General features: G+C 37.2%; 3 protein-coding genes and 1 long non-coding RNA gene across 5 annotated transcripts; all 4 read right to left on the bottom strand.

Moving 5' to 3' along the window:
• Nucleotides 1-5,068: 5,068 nt before the first annotated feature.
• On the bottom strand, nucleotides 5,069-5,867 carry LOC149987976 (uncharacterized). Its single transcript, XR_016506145.1, has 2 exons — nucleotides 5,784-5,867; nucleotides 5,069-5,678 (listed from the first exon to the last, which is right to left on the bottom strand). It is a non-coding gene; the product is annotated as an uncharacterized LOC149987976 (long non-coding RNA).
• Nucleotides 5,868-6,263: 396 nt separating this feature from the next.
• On the bottom strand, nucleotides 6,264-9,987 carry LOC112290854 (uncharacterized). 2 transcript variants are annotated; one of them, XM_024537636.3, is made up of 4 exons: nucleotides 9,542-9,987; nucleotides 9,146-9,394; nucleotides 8,761-8,963; nucleotides 6,264-8,503 (listed from the first exon to the last, which is right to left on the bottom strand). In XM_024537636.3, the coding sequence occupies exons 1-3, from the start codon at nucleotides 9,813-9,815 to the stop codon at nucleotides 8,785-8,787; spliced, it is 702 nt and encodes a 233-aa protein (XP_024393404.1). In that variant the 5' UTR covers nucleotides 9,816-9,987; the 3' UTR covers nucleotides 6,264-8,503; nucleotides 8,761-8,784. The 2 variants fall into 2 exon arrangements, with proteins under 2 accessions (XP_024393404.1, XP_024393406.1); XM_024537638.3 differs by having other exon boundaries at nucleotides 8,324-8,506.
• A 5,313-nt stretch (nucleotides 9,988-15,300) lies between these two features.
• Nucleotides 15,301-16,391, bottom strand: LOC112290512 (HVA22-like protein e). The gene has a single exon (XM_024536838.3). It carries the CDS (start codon nucleotides 16,087-16,089, stop codon nucleotides 15,568-15,570), a length of 522 nt encoding a protein of 173 aa, XP_024392606.1. The 5' UTR covers nucleotides 16,090-16,391; the 3' UTR covers nucleotides 15,301-15,567.
• Nucleotides 16,392-17,983: 1,592 nt separating this feature from the next.
• Nucleotides 17,984-18,773, bottom strand: LOC112290511 (HVA22-like protein e). Its single transcript, XM_024536837.3, has one exon. It carries the CDS (start codon nucleotides 18,771-18,773, stop codon nucleotides 18,240-18,242), a length of 534 nt encoding a protein of 177 aa, XP_024392605.1. The 3' UTR covers nucleotides 17,984-18,239.
• Nucleotides 18,774-19,415: the final 642 nt, after the last annotated feature.

The following is a 19,415-nucleotide window of genomic DNA, read 5'->3' on the forward strand; positions in this document are numbered from 1 at the left end:
TCAGCACTCTACTCATGTCAAGGCAAGGACAACTATTCAAATCAATGAGGTAATGTCAAATCTTGCTTCATTTGTAGTAAAATAAGCCATTTTGTTCGAAATTACTACAAAGGCAAAAAGATGAAGAAGAAGAATGCAAATAGTATGCAAGATGAGTTTGGAGGACAAGATTATGCATTTATGGCAACAAATAGGACTTCTATGGCTGCCATGTTAAGATGGATTGTGGATTCAAGTTGTTCCATGCATATGACACCTTATAAGTGTTCATTTGATACCTAAGAGGCTATTCCAGTATCAAATGTGATATTGGCAGATAGTGGTATATGTGAAGCTATTAAAATTGGTTCTATTATGGTGGAGGTGGTTGTGAATGGACAAACCAATAGGATCACATTCAAAAACATCCTTCATATGCTTAAGATGAAACAAAATTTACTTTCACTGAGTAAACTTCTAATGGAAGGTTTTAAAGTTCAATTCAATATGAATGAATATTTTATAAGAACATTGAGTGGAGACAAGATCTTCAAAGGCTTTAGAGAGGGAAATTTGTACTACCTCATTTGTAAGAAGGTGAATGGAGTGGAGGTAGCTATATTTGTTGAGTTTACATCAAATCAAGATAAGTTGAATATATGGCATCATTGCCTTGGCCATTTGAATATAAAGAGCATGAGAGAGCTCAAGTCTGTAGTAAGGAGCTTAGATCTTAGCAATACAAGCCAAAATACAAAACAAAGAAATAAGAAAATGAAGACAATGAAGATGATAAAGATAAAAAGCCAAAAATGGTTGAAAAGATGAAGGCTCTTACAATTGCTAGAGACAGCAATGAAGAAAATGAAGATGTTGAAGATTATGATGATGATGATGATGAAGAGTACCAATCATTGAGTGAGAAATGAAAAGGTTTAAGAAAGAAGAAGGTTGAAAAAGAACATGGAGTATAAGAAGGTGAATCATCTTCTACAAATGAAAAGAGATATCCTTTGAGAGAAAGATGGCAATGTGGTGAATGGTGGAAGGATTACATCTTTCCTCAAGTAAGTGTAGAATATACAAATGTTACTTTTCTTGCTGATCCATTATCTTTGTGTAATGTATTGAAGTTCCAAGATGCAATCAAGTGAGAGAAGGCTATAGAAGAAGAGTACCAATCTCTTATGGACAATGGTACATGGGAATTGGCACCCCTTCCAGCAAATCGATCTAGTATTGGTTGCAAGTAGGTGTTTAGGACTAAAAGAGATGCAATGGATGTGGTGGTAAGGCGCAAGGCAAGATTAGTTGCCAAAGGATATTCACAAGTTGCTGGTATTGATTTTAATGAGACTTATGCATTCATTTCCAAATTCACCACCATTAGGACTATTGTCCTGATTGGGGCAGCAATGGACTTAGAAATATACCAAATGGATGTGAAGACAATATTTTTGAATGAAAAATTAAAAGAAGTAATTTACATGAGCCAGTGTCATATTATGTGTTATCTTGCTTAAGAATGCACCAGACATCTGGCTGTAGAAGATAAAACAATGTTTTGCAAGTATCCAAGTAGTCTAGTGGGTTTCAACCATCTAAATACAAACTATTTCGGATTTCAATGTAAAAGCTTAATCCCAATACAAAGTACTTAGAAACACTATTTTTAATAATTTCAAGATATTATAAGCACAAATTCTTTTGTTATTTGTTAGTTTTTTTTTATTTTTTTATTAGTATTATTCTCTTTTTTAAAAAAAATATATTTTTTAATTTTTTAATTTTTAAACCCGAACCCTAGACAGTGAGCTTTGGCAAGCTATAATTCTCAATCCGACCGTCCGATTGTTGTAAAACTTCTACCACTAGTGTCTTTGTAAGTCTTCTAAATGCTCAAGAAGTTTCAATCCAATCCAACTTACAAATTACAAGAAAACGCCATAAATCCACAATAATGTCCCTTGACCGCCACCTAGAAAGTTGATGACAAACTTTGAATTACAATTTCTCCTTCTTCAATTGTTAATTCTTATTCAAACTTTGTGTGCACCTTTATCTTTAAGTCTTCAACTTATTACGCTAAAATTCACTTTATTCCAGCTAGTAGATCTCTAGATATCATAGAAACCCTAAACAATCCCAATCTGCCAACTTCTGATACCTCTTTACACTAATGATTAAATATCCTCTATCCATACCATTAGATTAATACAAATTTTTGCATGTACTTGGCATACTCAACCATCTAGATATTTCTAAAATTTCAACTGCAGATGTTTCTCTAATTTTACAAAACAATCAAGAGTACTAGCCCTAATTTTATTGTAAAAAATCCAAATCACCAATACAAACACTGACTTTGAACAACGATTGCTAAGTCCTTCCAAATCCTATGAAACTAAATCTTACATCTTTGGAAGGAGCTTGAAGCTAGCTCTCTGATCCCAAATCTCAAACTCCGAATCCCCCCTAATTTATCCTAAGCGGCCATTTTAGTGGCTAGAGGTTTGGTTTTGACCCCGATCTACAAACAGTCATCTCCCGGATATCAATCTTACTTATCTTAGAGGTTTTTTAGTACTTATCTATCCTCAACTTCACCTTATTATCTACCATATTATTTTTTTATTTTATCTACCTTGTTTTTACTAATTTATGGCCTTTCTAAAGTGATAAAATAGTTTCTACAATCTAAAAAGAAAATTTAATGACAAGCTTTTATCTACTAGCTATCAAGACAAGAAAATACTCTAAAAGCTTTTATAAAGCCTTCTTTAATTGTATTGAGCTCTTATCAACCAAGATGACTAAATATTAATAAAATATTTTTTATTTATATTTTCACCATATAGTCGTGTTATAACACGATGCCAGCCTCAAAGATTTGTACAACAAGGCAAAGAATATCTTATGTACAAATTGAAGAAATCCTTGTATGGATTGAAACAATCATCAAGAACATGGACCAATTTCATTGATATTCAACATCATTTCAAGGACCAAGCACATTGATGTTCAACATTATTTCATATGAGAGAAGTTTGAAGATGGAATAATAGGTATGGAGTATTGTGCTACAAATGACATGCTTGTTGATGTGCTTGCAAAGACACTAGTCAAGGATAGACATCACGAGTTGATATAGAGATTAAGATTGAAAGCCTTTTGAAAATTAGCAAAGTAAGAGTATTGAAGATCAGCAAGTACTTGCTTAGAAATTAAACATAGTATGTTGCTAATAGTCAAAAGGCAGCAAAGACTTAAAGGAAGTTACTATGGTAGCACCTACAGTTTAGTTGGATGAAATAGAAATGGATGTAATATCAAAAGGATGGAAGTTGTCTCGTTGGTTAGCAAACCACCACCTATAAGTAAAAGGTGTTGGAAGTAAGAATTATCTTACTCCACACTTCTGTTTGTATACAAATCTTGTTGATGCTAAGTGTTTGTAGCTTTTAGACTTCTTTTCTTCAATAATCAAATCCTAATCAAATATTAATCAAATACTAGTCAAATCTTAATCAAATCCTAATCAAATATTAATCAAATACTAGTCAAATCTTAATCAAATCCTAATCAAATCTTAATCAAATCCTAGTCAAATCCTAATCAAGCCTAAACAAAATCCTAAATCTTAATCAAATTTCAGAAAAAATTTAAATCCTAATCAAATCCTAAACTCTAAATCAATTCTAATCAATTCTTAATCAAATCCTAAATCTTAAATAAACTTTTTAACAAATTCTAAAGAAAATTAAAAATTTAATAACTAATTATTGAATTGTTGACTTTGACTTAAAATTTATACATCTTGCAACAATTAAATTAGCAGCAACTACAAAAACTTTGAAAAAGATTGTACATATCAAATAGACAATAATCTCAAAACTTTACCCGAGGATTGGCCAGCCTCATTTTCCAACCTTGATGTTGATATTTTCAACCCACAATCTCATAATTTCACCATTTAATTTATTCCAAATTTTTTATAATTTTTAAAAATTAAGCTAGCTATCTATGAGCAAAATTTTATTTCAATCCAATTTGCAGATTGACATATATCTTAAAAATCCTTATTAGTCTTCTAAATTCCAATTTTCGAGACCATAATCCACGAAAACGCCGTGCTGTCTGAAGTATCAGAGGTTCACATTGTGCTAGTATGTTGATTCTGTATAGACCGTTTCTTCTGTCTCGATGACCTGCCATAGTAAGTTAGTTATCTTGACTCATTATCCAGCACTGTTTGTTAGAAAATGCCACTATTTTGTCTGGTTTTGCTAGGCATCCTATGGAGATTCTTTTTTTAGACTGGGCACATAAAGAACTTCTTTCAGTTTTATTTTTCCTTCAGCAGTACATAGAGTGGCAATGCCGGTACCTTCTATTACATGTTTCTCTCCCCCTGCTGTTGTAACATTTCCATGATTGCCTGATTCATAGGTTTCTAGAAATTTCTTGCTTCCTGTTACATGTCGAGTCGCTCCAAAGTCGAGATATCAATGTTGACTTTTATCTAGCTCATATATTCGAAATTGCATCTTATATTCGTAAGATCTCCGTGAGTGCAATTTCGATGTCTTCGGCTGCAATAGATGCTTCCTGATGCTCATTGATAAAATTGTTGACGGTGTTTTCTTCCTTTTGTATAGAGTACTTGTAGCGGTAGTGATGTGCTGGATGATTGGGCGAGCCTCATACATAGCATTGAAAATCTGTACGTGAGAAGTTTCGAGATGGCCCTTGCTGCTGGGTACACCATCTAGATGAATTCGTCCTTGACTGCTACGACAATTAGGGCTTTCAGTTTGTGGATTTTAAACTGCTCCGCTTTGTATGTGGATGCTCTTACAGTTGTTGGAAAAGACAACGGCTTCATTCGGCATCAGTTTGTGTTCTACTAAGTGTCATAAACTGTACCTTTTCAGAATCGCTCTCATTTTGAGTTTCCAGACATTGTAATTTGCTGCACCTTTCAGCTTATTGTTTTCACTAATTGTGGTCATTGAAGACCAGTCGTTTGTCATCGTTTACTACTAGGTACATAGGTATAAAGGATGAGCAATCTGTAACTATGAGAATATATCGAAAGAATATCTTCCACCAGTTTTCGCTGCAACTGCCACAAGTTTGCACTCACAAGTATTGCAGATAATCACTAATGTCTATATAGGCAATACCCTCATTGCTAAACTGTGTTTAAGAGATAAACTCTTATGATAAGTGGAGTAAATTTACAGATCTTAAACACATGTGATTTCTAAAGCTTCGGAACTTCGAAGAGTCACTGCCAGTATCGACGATTTTTCTAGTCTATTCATCCATCAAGTTAGTGACAATGTTAACGATTACGGATTTGGCGTAATGTCACTATTGTTATATTTTTTCGTGGTTACAGTATTGTAGTGATCGAAGTGGGTATGGAGTGTGTTTTTCGACAGTTAGCGATGTTTATAGTAATTATTCCAGAGTGTACATGACACATCCTAAACATTTCTAATTTCGAGGTATGTATCGATTTTTCGAATTTTAGCTTGATGGGCTGGGATTAGCTTGCTGAACTGTCGAAGAAGTGGTTGTTATATACATTTGTGACATGAATAATTCGGTAAAGCAAGGAGACTTATAGCATTACCGCCACATTTTCGCCTGCCCGACCGTCGCAACTCAGAAGTGAGTACTGGAAGATTTGCCTGTACATCACATTCCTCATAGGAATTAGCCACATCTGACACCCTGAGCAACTGTTCATCTGTCTGAACTGCTTAAAGATACTAGGGCTTTCGGTAGTCTTCTACCATTTTACTTCTCGGCAGGTAAGATGAGCAGCTTGCAAGGATACGCACATGTGAAAACATTTCCTACAGACATGGCAAGTGAGTGTCATCCTATCAGTGATTAGGTGCAGGGTGAGCAATAAGTATCTCGGAAAGTCAGGTTGCTTATACAAAGAAAAATAATCCAGAGTTTTCAAACAGCCATCAGCAACCAGTCTGTCAGGAATAGCGATGCTAACCTGTCCGCACCAAAATCGGCCAATTAGGTCAAGTCAGCTGGCTTTCGGTACCAATGACAAAATGACGCATGTAATAGCAAGTAGTTGTTGCACAAGAGGTTGCACGTAAGGCCTCAGTTGTCCAATTAGAATTAGGCATTTAGACGTTCTAATCAATGAGGACATAAATTTAACTGATTGTCGTATCACTGACATAGTTTGTAGGTTCCTGTGTAACATTGCCATTAAATGTTCAAGTTTCATGTGAAATCGACAGTTGAGATTAAAGATAATGATACGTAGACAGTCAGATTGTCATTTTACTGATCGATTTCTGTATTTCACAACTGCAAATGGCAGAGATGGGAATTTGAAGCTCAGGCATTTTAATCGGTTTCCTCAAATGGGCTCTATCCACATCAGAAACTCTCAGCAACTAGCTTGATGTCATCACTGCTTCAAAACTAAGAATCTTCCCACCATTTTGAAAGCTACACAAGTGAGTGAGCAGCTTGTACCAATGAGGGGATATCCATGTCGCATCTCTTCATACTTGGAAGGCACAGAATAGCCATCCTGTAATCAGTATATAAGATGCAAAATACATCAGCAATTCCACCTAGAACACTGCTGCGTTGAGAATTTCAAGCGCATAGCCATCAGAAACCAGTTTGTCAGATATGGCAACGCCAGTCTGTCCGCATCAAGGTCGACCGATTTGGTCACATCACCTGGCTACCAGCGAGCTTACGACAAAGACATCTATGTGAGCATTAGTGAAGACTTTAGACAAGTCTTTGCAGCCATGGAACATGATGCCACAGATATCCAAGGAAGACTGGAGGCAGCATTAGATCTGAAGCCCGGCAGGGCGAAAGCTTTACGCGGCCACTGTGAATGTTTAAGAAACAAACCTAGGATTCTATCTTCACAGAACTCATAGCTCAGAGAGGGCAGTTCCGAAGCATATGCAACTATATCACGGTGCTCACATACAATCTGAAAACGTAAGGTCAAAGGCTCAGGTGAGAGACAAACAGAGCACACAATCAAGGGTCCACACCGACCTTTAACCCTAAAAATCCCGGTTGACAGACGCTTCAAACCACTATACCCCATCTCTAGTCACATGGTATATCGAGAAGAGCATGACAGCATGACCACGAACGCAAGGAACCATTGTAACAATATTCCAACGCATTAGGCCTCTCAATGCCAGCCTGCGAGGCAAGGAGGAGGGAATTGTTGGTAAACTTTGGCCCCATCATTAAGACAGCAGAGGTAACCGACACCGAGCTGTCTGAAGAAAGGCGCCGCACATGAAGGAAACAATCAGAAAGATAGTTCAGACCGAGTTAGTGAATAGAAAACTAAGACCACCGATACCACATGTCCAGCAAATAGTCCACCCTTGGCAGAGACAACACAAGAGAATATATCCAAGGCCTGCTTGACGGGGAAGCTAACATAGAAGTAGGCGGTAGGAGGTTGCAGCAAGAGCGCCAAACGTTCGCCCCGTACGTACACAACTACCCAAGAAGGAAGACAGACTGCGGAACTGTGATACTTCACATAGGGATGCGAGGGTTTATATTTTGAGCGAAGCGAAGAAAGCCGTTAACGCCAAAGACGAATGTTCCAGACTTCCCCATGCCCTAAGATCATCCACCGATTTATGACCCGGTCTGGTGGACTGTCATCATCCAAGGTTCATATCTGAATGCACCGTTTTGCAGGTGTCGTTGCATTCGGGACCGAATCGATAAGGTGCCACTTCCAAATTACTCTCGGATCACTGCAAGTGGGTTTCGAGCGTCGTGAACTAAAGAAGTCAACTACTCTAGCGATGCTGTGCTTTTTAAATTCCGTGTAACATAGCAATTCATGTCTTCAAGCTGTAGGATTTTTGGATATTTAGGACAGTAATGAAGGTGGGTTCCCGCTTAATTCAATAGCGCCCCGGTCTTTTCTAGTGCAGAAGACTTGGATATGGTTTGCATCGATCTGGATTTGGATTTTTGTCAATCAAGTTGCTGTGCCAGTCAAGTTAAACATCTGTGTTTTTCCTGATGTCTACCGTCATTGAGACGTTTGCTCGAGCAGGCAGCATTTCCCCTTAATTCGCAATTATCTCTGCTCGTACTTCAAGCTCCAGTGGCCGTCCGGTGCAGTAAGATTACGCCATCTCTATTTCAAGGTTCGTATGTTAGTTACTTTTACCGTGTTTGAAGTAATAATCTATATCAGTTTTGATGAGGCTTCTGCATAAGGTTTGGCAAAATACTTGGAATGGTCGACAATTGCAAGTGATGTTGTATGGCCCAAACTCTGTAATCTTTCACATGCCGAAAATTTGTGCATTTACACTTTAAGAAATACAGCAAGGAAAGTTAACGCATCATCGGATTTTCTTCCATCGAGCTGATTGTTAAATCTCCTTTTTCTTGAATGTGTTGGAAATCCCATCAGTGAAGTAAAAGTAACAGGAACGATTGTCCTTGTTGGTTAAACTCAATCGACATCCTGCTGTGCAATGCCAACAAAATTCATATTTAACACGATGCGGGAGACTCAAGTCTTATGAAGCAGCTTTGTACATCTAATGTGGCTCCTAAACCTTAAACCTCACCTCCCTACATTACAGAACTACATTAAACAACTATGACAATGATATGGTCTAGGTCTAACTCAAAACTCACCAGCCCTGTTACATCTAAAAATGCTGTAAATGATTGCAAGTGCCTACAGGTATATTATACTAGAATGGCCAGAGTAATAACCTTGCGGGGTTACGAAGCGCAAATTTACACGTCAGCGCTGCCGCTGTCATGTCCAGGGAGCTTCTCCTTGATTTTCTCCATCATGCCCTTTTTCGGCAGTGCATTCGGATCACTCACTTCTCCCTGGGCTGTGTTGTGATGTCCGGGCAACTTCTCCTTGATCTTGTTCATGAGTCCGTCCTTCTTGGCACCGTGTATGCGCGCTGCGAACCACACATCATGTCATGAGGCGATTCAAAAACCCACTCCAAGGAAAAACAAATTGAAACTTCGGATTCTACCACTCCAATCAAAAAATCGGTGAGATCCCTCTGCTCAAAATCGAAGTACGCATGTCTGCACAGACAACGACCATGTGCAAGAGAGAAAACACAGGGAGCCTTACATGTATCTTCAGGCCCCCATCCATCTCCACCAGGGACGGTCTCAGTAGCTCTAATCGGCGACCGATCAGAGTCCAACCTTTGTGGATCCACAGCAGCATATGAACTTGTATCGGTTCCTCCTAATTGAGGGTCAGACCCTTCAAGCTCATAAGAGTTTTCCTTCCCACCGACACCAAACTGGGTTTGCTCATCTGTGGCACGGTCATATGCAGTACCTTCCCTCGAATCTCCATAACCAGATTTCGGACCTGGAGGAAGACGTAGAGATCGTAAGTCAGTAACGAGAAATCTGACCATCAAACACACACACACACATTCCTGCGCAACTATAGACTGCTCCATAACAAGGCTCCACATACAAATCTGACTAAGTTATAAGCTGATTCACCGCTCACCTCCAACACCGTTGTCAGTGTCACCATAGCCAGTCAGCCGCTCAGGAGCATCTTGAAAGGTCTCTTCACTCTGGTCGCCATAACCATGCTCCACACCCTGTCTACCATACCCTTCACCTGGAGTGCTCGAAGGCACATCAGGGCGATGATGCCTGTGATCACCATATCCACCTCCAGAAGCAGGATAATCATTCCCCTCCTTGAACCCAAACTCATCCTGATGTGCATTATACGTCGACACCGGCTTCCTCTCTTCACCCATGTACCCAGCCATTCTAACAACGACACTCACTCACTCACTCACACAAAAACCACAACAACAACCTCTCGCTTCTATCAGCAAAATCGAGTCTATCTTCAAACCCGATGAACCCACACACCTGGATTAAAAAAAACTATGTAAGAAACTGAGAATTAGATTGTGAGACATGAAGTTTTCAATAGATATGTCAGAGATAACAGGACACGCACACAAAAGCAGGAGTTTTATACTGCATATTCGGCGCCGTTGCTTGTCTTGTTGGAACTGGAGAATGTGGGATATGTGTGGAGAGATATTCTCAAGCCATGCAGTGTTGACAAGTGTAGTGCATAATCTGAAGCCAAATGGAGGCAAGAGGCATGGATGTGGGCTCAAGGGCCACATGGAGGGAGGGAGGAGCCACATTCCATTGTGTTGCTGCTCTACGTCTCCTTCCCCTCCCTTTTTAGTTCCATGTGAGAGCTGTTCTCTCTTTCACCTCCAAATCTAAATTAAAATTCCACTTTGCATGGACAATTTACTTGGTTGCCAACTCTACAGTTGCAATGCTCTTTGTTGTGTTGTTATCTGACTTTTAGTAGTTTGGTTTGTGCAATGGTGATACAAACCAGTATTTGAAATGAATTTCTTTTACTTGTATCCAACGGCAAGTACAAAAAAATGAAAGAGAGACAAAAATAGCTTGTATTCTAATTTATGATCTTTAGAAATTATTAACCTATGATATAGAGTTTTTTTTGACATTTTGTTACAATGTTGCAAATATTAATAAAGAGTAAAACTCGTTTCCAATCACAAACATTAGTGAGTTTGTTTAGACATAGAAGGCACAAATCATGTCATTAGAGGGTATTTTATACCTAGAAGCCTATTTTGAAAGGTCATTTTTCAAAAGTCTTGTTAAAGTCCCATGCTTGGTAAAAAAAAAAAAAAAAAAGAAAAAAAAAAAAAAATCCATACTTTGAATGCTATAGTTTTTAAATATATTACAAAGTAAGAAAAGGTTAAAAAATAGACCAAATCATGTTTTTATTACAAGTCTAAATATGTCAATCTTTGTCTTGATTCAAACAATTATAAGCAAGAAAAAAAACTAATATTTTTTAATAGTTATTTTGCAAATTCTGATATAACTTTTAATTTTTTTTCTAAAAAACCATTTTTCAGATAGACCCATGAAAATTCTAAAGAAACAACAATATTTATATGACCTAGAAAAAAAATAAAATAAAATAAAATAAAAAAATGCATTCTATTTTATATTTTTGTGTTAGGTCTTTTGGACTTGTTTTGCTAAGATAAAGCCAATTTCAAGAGTCTTCTATATTTCTACCAATCCAAAAATCTGAAAATTAAGACATCTTACTGGAGCTCTTAGGTATAGAGTGTTTCTACATTAATTTATAATAACAAATAAATACATACTTGTCATACAAAAAAGTAAAAGTAAAAAGATATGAATTTATTTGATTTAGTATAATTAAATAAACACACACACACACACACACACACATATATATATATATATATATATAATAGACTATTAAACTAAAATTCTTCTAGTAGTAATTTTTTAGTTTAGAAATAATTTTGATTCAAGTATTTTTATAAAGATTCTATTAGTTTTATTTTTAAAAAAATAGAATTCATAATATTTATAAAATCTTGAGTTTTTTAATATATTGGAACAATAAAAGGTTATATTCATAATAAGAAGAAGCTTATAAAACGTATTATCTACAAATAAGTTGAGAATTCTTACTTTATTTCAATTGAATATTTTATAAAAAATTATCTAAATGTTTGAAATTATCATGACTTATATTAATGCAAGTATCAAATAAGCATGAAGAATGTGCTAATATATTATTTTTTAAAAATAATTAAACTAGCAAAATATAAGCTATAGATAGTTTTTTTATGATTGTATAATTTTCATGCCATGCAATTATTATTATAACTGAATTATTAAAAATTATATACAATAGTATATAATCATTAATAAAACATTATTAATCATATTTTGTTTGATATATTCTATAAGTAGATCTAAAATCAAAATTTGGTACTATATATATACATACATGTGTTTAATTGTACAATAAATAATACATAAGTTTTAGGTTTTATATCTTTCAAATCAATAGCAATCTTAATCTTATACATATTTGATCATAATGATATAATATTCATTTGTACATTGTATAGTATGAATAATAGATATATATATATATATATATAGAGAGAGAGAGAGAGAGAGAGAGAGAGAGAATTTTTTCAATATAAACTACATTTTAATAAAAATAAATAAATAAAGTTAAAGATAAAATGACTTTAAAACTACATGTAAATAAATTTTTGCAGTTATAGCAAACTAATGCTAAAAATAAGAACAAAAAGTAATAAGTATAAAAATTTAAAATTTTATATTATCTTGTATTCTAAATAACATAATTTTAATATAATAATATTTTAAAAATTAATTTTAAAATAATATAATAAAAAAAATTATATCAAATTGATTCAATTAGAAAAAAATTATAGTAAAAAAAGTGTTTATTCAACAAAATTAAATAGTTATATGTCACCTAACTAGATGATATTTTATAATCTTGAATAAATAATCAAGTTTGGTCTTTTAAATATCTATTAAGAGTAGCAATCAATTTTTTTAAAGATGTAAAAAGTTTTTTTGATGTAACTAAACAACTACAATATATAATAGTGAGATAAAAATATTGGAAATTAAAAACTAGTATAGATGTTTGATTCTTTATTTTTAAATATCAAATAGTTGTAAAAAAAACTAAAAGCTTTTGTTGAAGCTAACTATCATGAATAGATCACAAAATGATTTAGCTATTAGAATTATTTTTTAAGATGATGATACTGTATTATATTATTTTAATATTTTATATTTTAGATATAATTAATTAAAAAATATTACCTATTGTAACTTGGTTCAAATTAGATGTGATTAACATATAAAGTTGTTAAAATAAAATAATATTTAAATAATTTAAATGATTATGTTCATTTTTTATAAGATTTTATGAATATATTTTTACTGTCTTAATTTTTCTAAAATAATTAGTTCTTGAAAATTAAAATTCTGAATTGGATTTAGATATAACAATTATTTGGAAGAAATTAAAAAATTATTATATTTTTAAGATAGTACAATATTAAACTTTTGTACAATTTTTATCTAGAGTTGATTTTTTTATGATACAATTTCATTAATTTATTTTAGATTTTTAAATTTTTATTTTCCATCATTACTATTATAATAAAAATAATTAATATATTAACAAATACCCATTCAATTGTAATTTAAAACTTTTGATAATGTAACATTCTTTAAAAAGATTAAAACTAAATGAATACTACATTGCTTGAAATAAAGTTTTAAGCATGCACATATACACACGTATATATATACATATATATATATATATTTAATATCATAATACTAAAAAGAATAACAATTTAATCTATTTATGTATTGATGTTTTAGAATTGTTATCTTAAAGATACAAATAGTTAATAGATATTTACTTCCAAGCATTCATTTTCAAAAACCATATTATAAGGACATCATGAAATTATTATCTTGGTGAGCAAAAGTTGTCCTTTAGAAGCTTTGACTTCTAGAGATTGTACAAAACAAAAAGAGGCTATAACAAGTACCAAATTTATTTCTTTATTGTGATATCAACTCTTCAGTTTTGACAATTATAAAGTATTTAAAATTTGATTATTATTATTTTTTTTTTGTAAAAACCACTTCTTAAAATGGACCTAACATAGATTCCAAGGACAGTACTATTCATGCCACTTTAAAAAAAAATACATTTGACCTCATCTCCTCCTCTCATGAATTCTCGGTTGATTTTCCTAGATATAAAGCCAACCGATAAATACTTCTCAATTTTAACTAATCACAAGCTTTAAAAATTGCACATTGAAAAGCTGTTTTGCAATCTGCACTTCGGTGTTGGCTTTGTAATTGACCCTTGCAAATAATGCTTGTTTAATTTCTTCTCTGGCATTGATGCCTCATGTCACTTGGATTGAATACGCAGTCCCATTCAGTTGTTTGCAGAATTGTTCTGACAAAGTGCTGACCTCAACATGGACATGAAGACTAGAGTCCTCAGATCCGACGATGCTCAAACAAGAAATATTGTATATTATTTCAGGAGGAACAACTGTGACTAGAGACTGAAAAGTCATAAATTTCCAACGGCTTCACAATTAACTGCACCAAGTTCAAACATTGTAGCTGCGTCAGAAGCAAACATCTGCATTACTTCACCACATGTAGGCTTATTCAAAGTAGTATCACATGTATAATTCAAAATTCAGAAGAGCCAGGAATATCGTGCAATAGAACTAATTACAAGTACTAATCCATACCTGAGGTCCCAATCACGTAACCAGTACAATTTACTAACTGAACAGGCAACGTTAGTAGATTCTATATATGAAGGAGTGAGCAAAAGTGAACCTTTCGCTCTCTCAGGAGCCCTGCAGCCAGCAGTGATGCTGTGAGAAGAGACCAACTTTTGTCCACAGGGGACCACAGTTCAGGACGATATACTTGTTTAACACTATTTCGTCATGTGGCACATAGCTCGATACAGATTCGTCGCCTCCAACCGACGCAGGAAGTAGCAGAATATACTGAGTTGAAATTCGTGAAATTGTAGCATCAAAGGTACCAGACATCTTGGCCTACAACGAGGCATTGATTCACTCTGTGTCCTCCCTTTCTATTACAACACGAAACATGTCCATCGAAGGATACCGACAACAATTTATGTGATTATACAACAGACACTAGCATTGGCCTGAACAAGACCCAGAAGAAGGAGCACGAGTGTAAGCTGACAAAACGTAGAAATATATTTAAATTGTTTGCTTACACCGTGCTGAGTCATGTTGAAACACGTTGACAAGCGTGGGTACACAAACCGAAGTATTACAGGAAGTAATTACGCAAAAACGAGAGCCCGCATGCTGGGATCAGAAATATGAGATCGTATGAAGGCTGGAACAACGGAAACGGAATGAGCCAGTACAGCCAGTGCAACCAACATGAACAGATGAGGTAAGGACACAATGCGACAGGTTTTGGATCTCAAAACGCCTAGATACTAAAGTAGTTTGATAAGAAAGAATGCGGTCTAACGAAAACAGTTGAACTATGACAGTGCGTGTTAAACGGTTAACCTCACACTCACTTAATCATGCAACTTGGCTATAAATACATTGACTCCTAAATAACAAAGGGTAGATTGATTAAAGCTTTGAATATGACTAACTTAGAAGGATTTAATAAAACTCCCGTCACGCCAACCTAACATTATGAATGCCATTCTACAAAACTTCCAAACTCCGTTGTGAAGCAAAACTCACGTTTAGAGCAGGTGAACGCGCAAGCTTAAGACCGCTATAACAAGAAATGGAAACAAGAAAACCAAAGAGTATAGCATACAGAACGACCTCGGTGTTTCATTGCATAGAAAAAACAGTCGGTATAGAAGTGAAGTTGAAAATGAGGTTGGGAGGTTGGATGGAACGATGTCAAACTAAATGGCATAAATCCGCAAAGGACTTGACAAAACGTTTCCACCAAAAGCGGCTCATGGCTTAGAGCAACAATGTATCAGAAAGCTAGACAACTGTTTTTTACAAGCACAGTCTATTCAAAGGTGACGACACCTGCAACATACCAAGCGCTTAACAGAGCCCCAGATCTCTACTCCACGTGCGGATTCTCCACGGCACCTTGCTGGTGTTCTTCGGCACGTTTCTTTCTAGACTCCTCTAGTTCCTTCTGGATGAGGTTCTCAAAAGACTCAGGGCCGATTGCTTCAATATACTTAGCCACCGATGAGCGCGTCTCAGGGCTGATGGTTGCCAAAAACTTTCGTTGCGATTCAGTCAGCTTAGCACCGGAGTATCCTGTCACATTTTGGAAGTTGGGGCGCACATACTTCTCGTACAGTATAAACCCCCCGCGGAACTGGGGCAACACTAGCCACGCAGCAACGGCCAACTTGATAGTCGAGTACAGCGGGATCCAGGCGAACACAGGCGCCGCAGCCATCTCCAGAAGGGACACGAACGAGTACAACACCCAGTAGGTAAGCCATTGTTGGTCATCCTCCTTGAAAGGGCTCTCTATAGCCATAACCGAGGCATACAACGGATACAACAGCATTACAATCGGCCCCGCCAAGGCATTGGACTTCAACACTAGCGACCAAAACCACCCCATCTTTGCAACACCCCCAGAAAGCAGCAGCACCCTAAGGCTCCAAATAGCAACAACAAAACAAATCCCAACAGCTGGTGCCTCCTACTGAACCCTCCAGGATCCTTTAAGCTTTGACCTGAAACCACCACCAGGAATCGTGAGTTGTTATTGCAAACCGAGATATGAAAAATGATCGGGGCTGCGGAGAAATTAAGATGGGAGCTCTGATCTGAGATAAGAACTGGCACATGTGTGAGAGCAAGTGAAGGAGCGGGTGACAGGCGTAGAAAATGGGGGTTGATGGAAGAAGTTGAAGAACGTGTGGTATTCTTAGGGAGGTTAGGGTTGGACGTACACCTGGCCAAATCAAGGGCCCGATCGGAGCGAACCACCCATGGTGGCCACACCGCCATCTACCTGTTGTGTCTTAGCACTGCTTTTGCATCTTCTACATCTGGAATGAATCCACTGTTGAATCTTCGGGTTGACTCTCTGCTTCAGAATTAATTTTTAATTTGTGTGAGGTCAAGGACACCGTCGAGTCGATTAGAACCCTGTGCGAATATTTGTGCAACTATTGTAATGCATGCACAATGATTCTAAGTTCGTTTCGGAGCAGTAAGGTGTGCTGCGGGTGTGCATGAGCGAACACCAACCATGGTTTAGGTATTAAAATCTTGGCTATTGCTATAATATGGCGAACCAACCAAGTTTCCGCCCAAAGCTCTAACAAGTTAGAGAGGATGGAAGGGTCAAAATGCAGAGACTGGGCGAGATATCTTTTCAAAGGTGTGTCTGTCAGTGGTGCGTACCATCTAGAATTCTCTGCACTACAATGAGTAGCTAATCTTGAACCTGATGGTTGTCGTATACCGGATGGTTACAACTTCTAAGGATTGTGCAATTTCGATGTGTCAAATTCGTGCAAAACACAGTAAAAGCTTCCGCTCATTGAGTGTACTCCCTAGGTTTGGAAGCAAGTCCATGTGATAAGTTAATATGCAAATATTCTTCAGGTTTCACTTCTAACAAATGATAGTGAACGATAAATATCCCAATAGGAGTTACTGATTGTAGGCAGTCATGCGTGGATTCTGCAACCCAGAGTTTACAGACACTCGATACTACATTGAAGACATAAGATTTACTACTAAAATCAGACTACTTACTGCGCTGTTTTCATTCATCACAACAACAAAACATGGCAACTGACCAAAAAACACCAATGAAATTAAAACCTATGAAAGCTATGGGCTGAGGGAAGGTGCATAATGTTCAGCGAGACTTCACCCTTGGGACAACTAGAAGATCAGCGATAACCATCCGTAGTGCACTAATTTGACCTAAGGAGCAGAAATCAAGGGATTTGTCAACCCCTATTGAAGCAAGTTTAGGCTGAAGCATTGGAGCCCCACATACGAGAACTGAAGTATGCATGTCCATTCAGATTCTATTAGATTCAGTCTCCAACAAAGGCAAAAACATATCAAACAATAGTAAAAGCAATAATGTCATGCACATGAATGAAGCATACATGACAATAGTGAAACACAGCAGCAGCGTTAGTACACCTTAAAAACATGAGATCTGAGGATCCAATTGCACACGAACGAGTTTCAGATAGATCACCAATACCTTATATGAAACCATCCGTCCCATCCTATTTAAATGCAATGGCTGGCCCAACGACACTCAGATACGATATCACAAGCTAAATTTCAAATTCTGGATCTAAACCGAAGAGCAACACAACATGGACAGAGCGTGCATCTGATTCCCTTACATACCAAACAATGCCGCCCGTTCCATTTTCCACGGATTCAATTTACACACGGACCCTAACGCATAGCCAAAGAAAAGTAATGAAGAAGAAAATAAACCTAGAGGCAATATATCAAAAACATCAGGAAACCCATTGACATGCTCAAATGTTAGTACGTAAAATAATATTACAACTGACACTCGGTGTGTCCAAAGAGTTTCACGCGAACGACATTCTCCAGCTGAGGCCATATAAATGAGCTTCCATAATGAACAGGCCATATCTACAAAACACGGCCACGATGTCACTGAACTTAAAATAAGCAACGATTTCTAAAATACTCCAAAAGAGGGAACATCATGAAAAACACAGGATAAGTCCGATTCCTCGCTCCAGTCCTAGCCATCCTCTAATCTGAATCCGAAGAACCAGCAGCTTCACCCTCCTTCTTCTCTACAGTTTCCTCTATCTTGTCCTGTTTAACATCTCCAGTGGCTGATTTCATGAATGCATCGAACGCGGACGACCCGTTCTCCTTGATGAACGCAGCAACCGACGCTTGAGCCTCGGGGCTGATGGAACCCAACCACTTCCGTTGCCCATCTGTAAGTTTCTGATCAGTGACTCCAGTCGCTGCGTTCAAGTAAGGGCTCACGAACTTCTCGTACAGGATAATCCCACCTCGGAACTGGGGCAACACAAGCCACGACGCGATAATAAGCTTGAACGTCGAGTAGAAGGGAATCCACGCGATCACAGGCCCAGCAGCCATCTCCATCAACGACACCAACGAGTACAGCACCCAGTAGGTCAGCCATTGTTGGTCATCCTCCTTGTCGTGGCTCTCGATCGCCATGATGGACGCATACAAGGGATACAACAGCATCATCACAGGTCCTGATAAAGCGTAACTCTGATAAACCACCGTCCACAACCAACCCATCTTGAAAACCCAAGTGCAGCAATCCAACTCCGGGCTTCAAATACGACAGAAATACACAAAGGAAAACAAAAAAGAGAGAGAAAGAGGGCGAAATGCACTACAACCCAGCAAAAAAACTAACAAAGGCAAAACCCAACTCAGATTGGACCAAACTTCCTGTACACTACAACCTACCGCACGAAGCAAAACACAGCGACGACCTAAGAGCAAGATGTCGAAGGCCCCGAGTCGAAACAACTCGGCAAAAGCCCAATCGACCACCTCTGCCACCGATTTCGAGCGGGGATAAACAGGACAAGCGATCGAGCAACAAAACTGGGAGACGGAGCTCGCTAAGGACCTCAGAACGGCGAAGAGCGGGGAAGACGAGCGGCCATGGGCGGCGATTTGACGAATCTGACCTAGGTGGCACAGTAAATACGTCTGGGTGGCATATGCGACGGTCGACGGCATGACACGTCACTTTCAAGAATCTACCTTATTGGGGGACCATGTATTGACCCTTGGATCATGACGTCATTTCCATCCACGTCACGTCTTGCAGTCGACGTCTCCAGGATTCGAACTCTGGTTGGGCAATAATAAACCCCCATCACCGAGATTCCATAAATGGAGAGCAATGGAGCCATGCATTTCCCAGTT

This window comes from Physcomitrium patens, chromosome 13 (genome assembly GCF_059467195.1).
Source record: "Physcomitrium patens ecotype Gransden chromosome 13, ASM5946719v1, whole genome shotgun sequence".
Classification (NCBI taxonomy): domain Eukaryota; kingdom Viridiplantae; phylum Streptophyta; class Bryopsida; order Funariales; family Funariaceae; genus Physcomitrium; species Physcomitrium patens.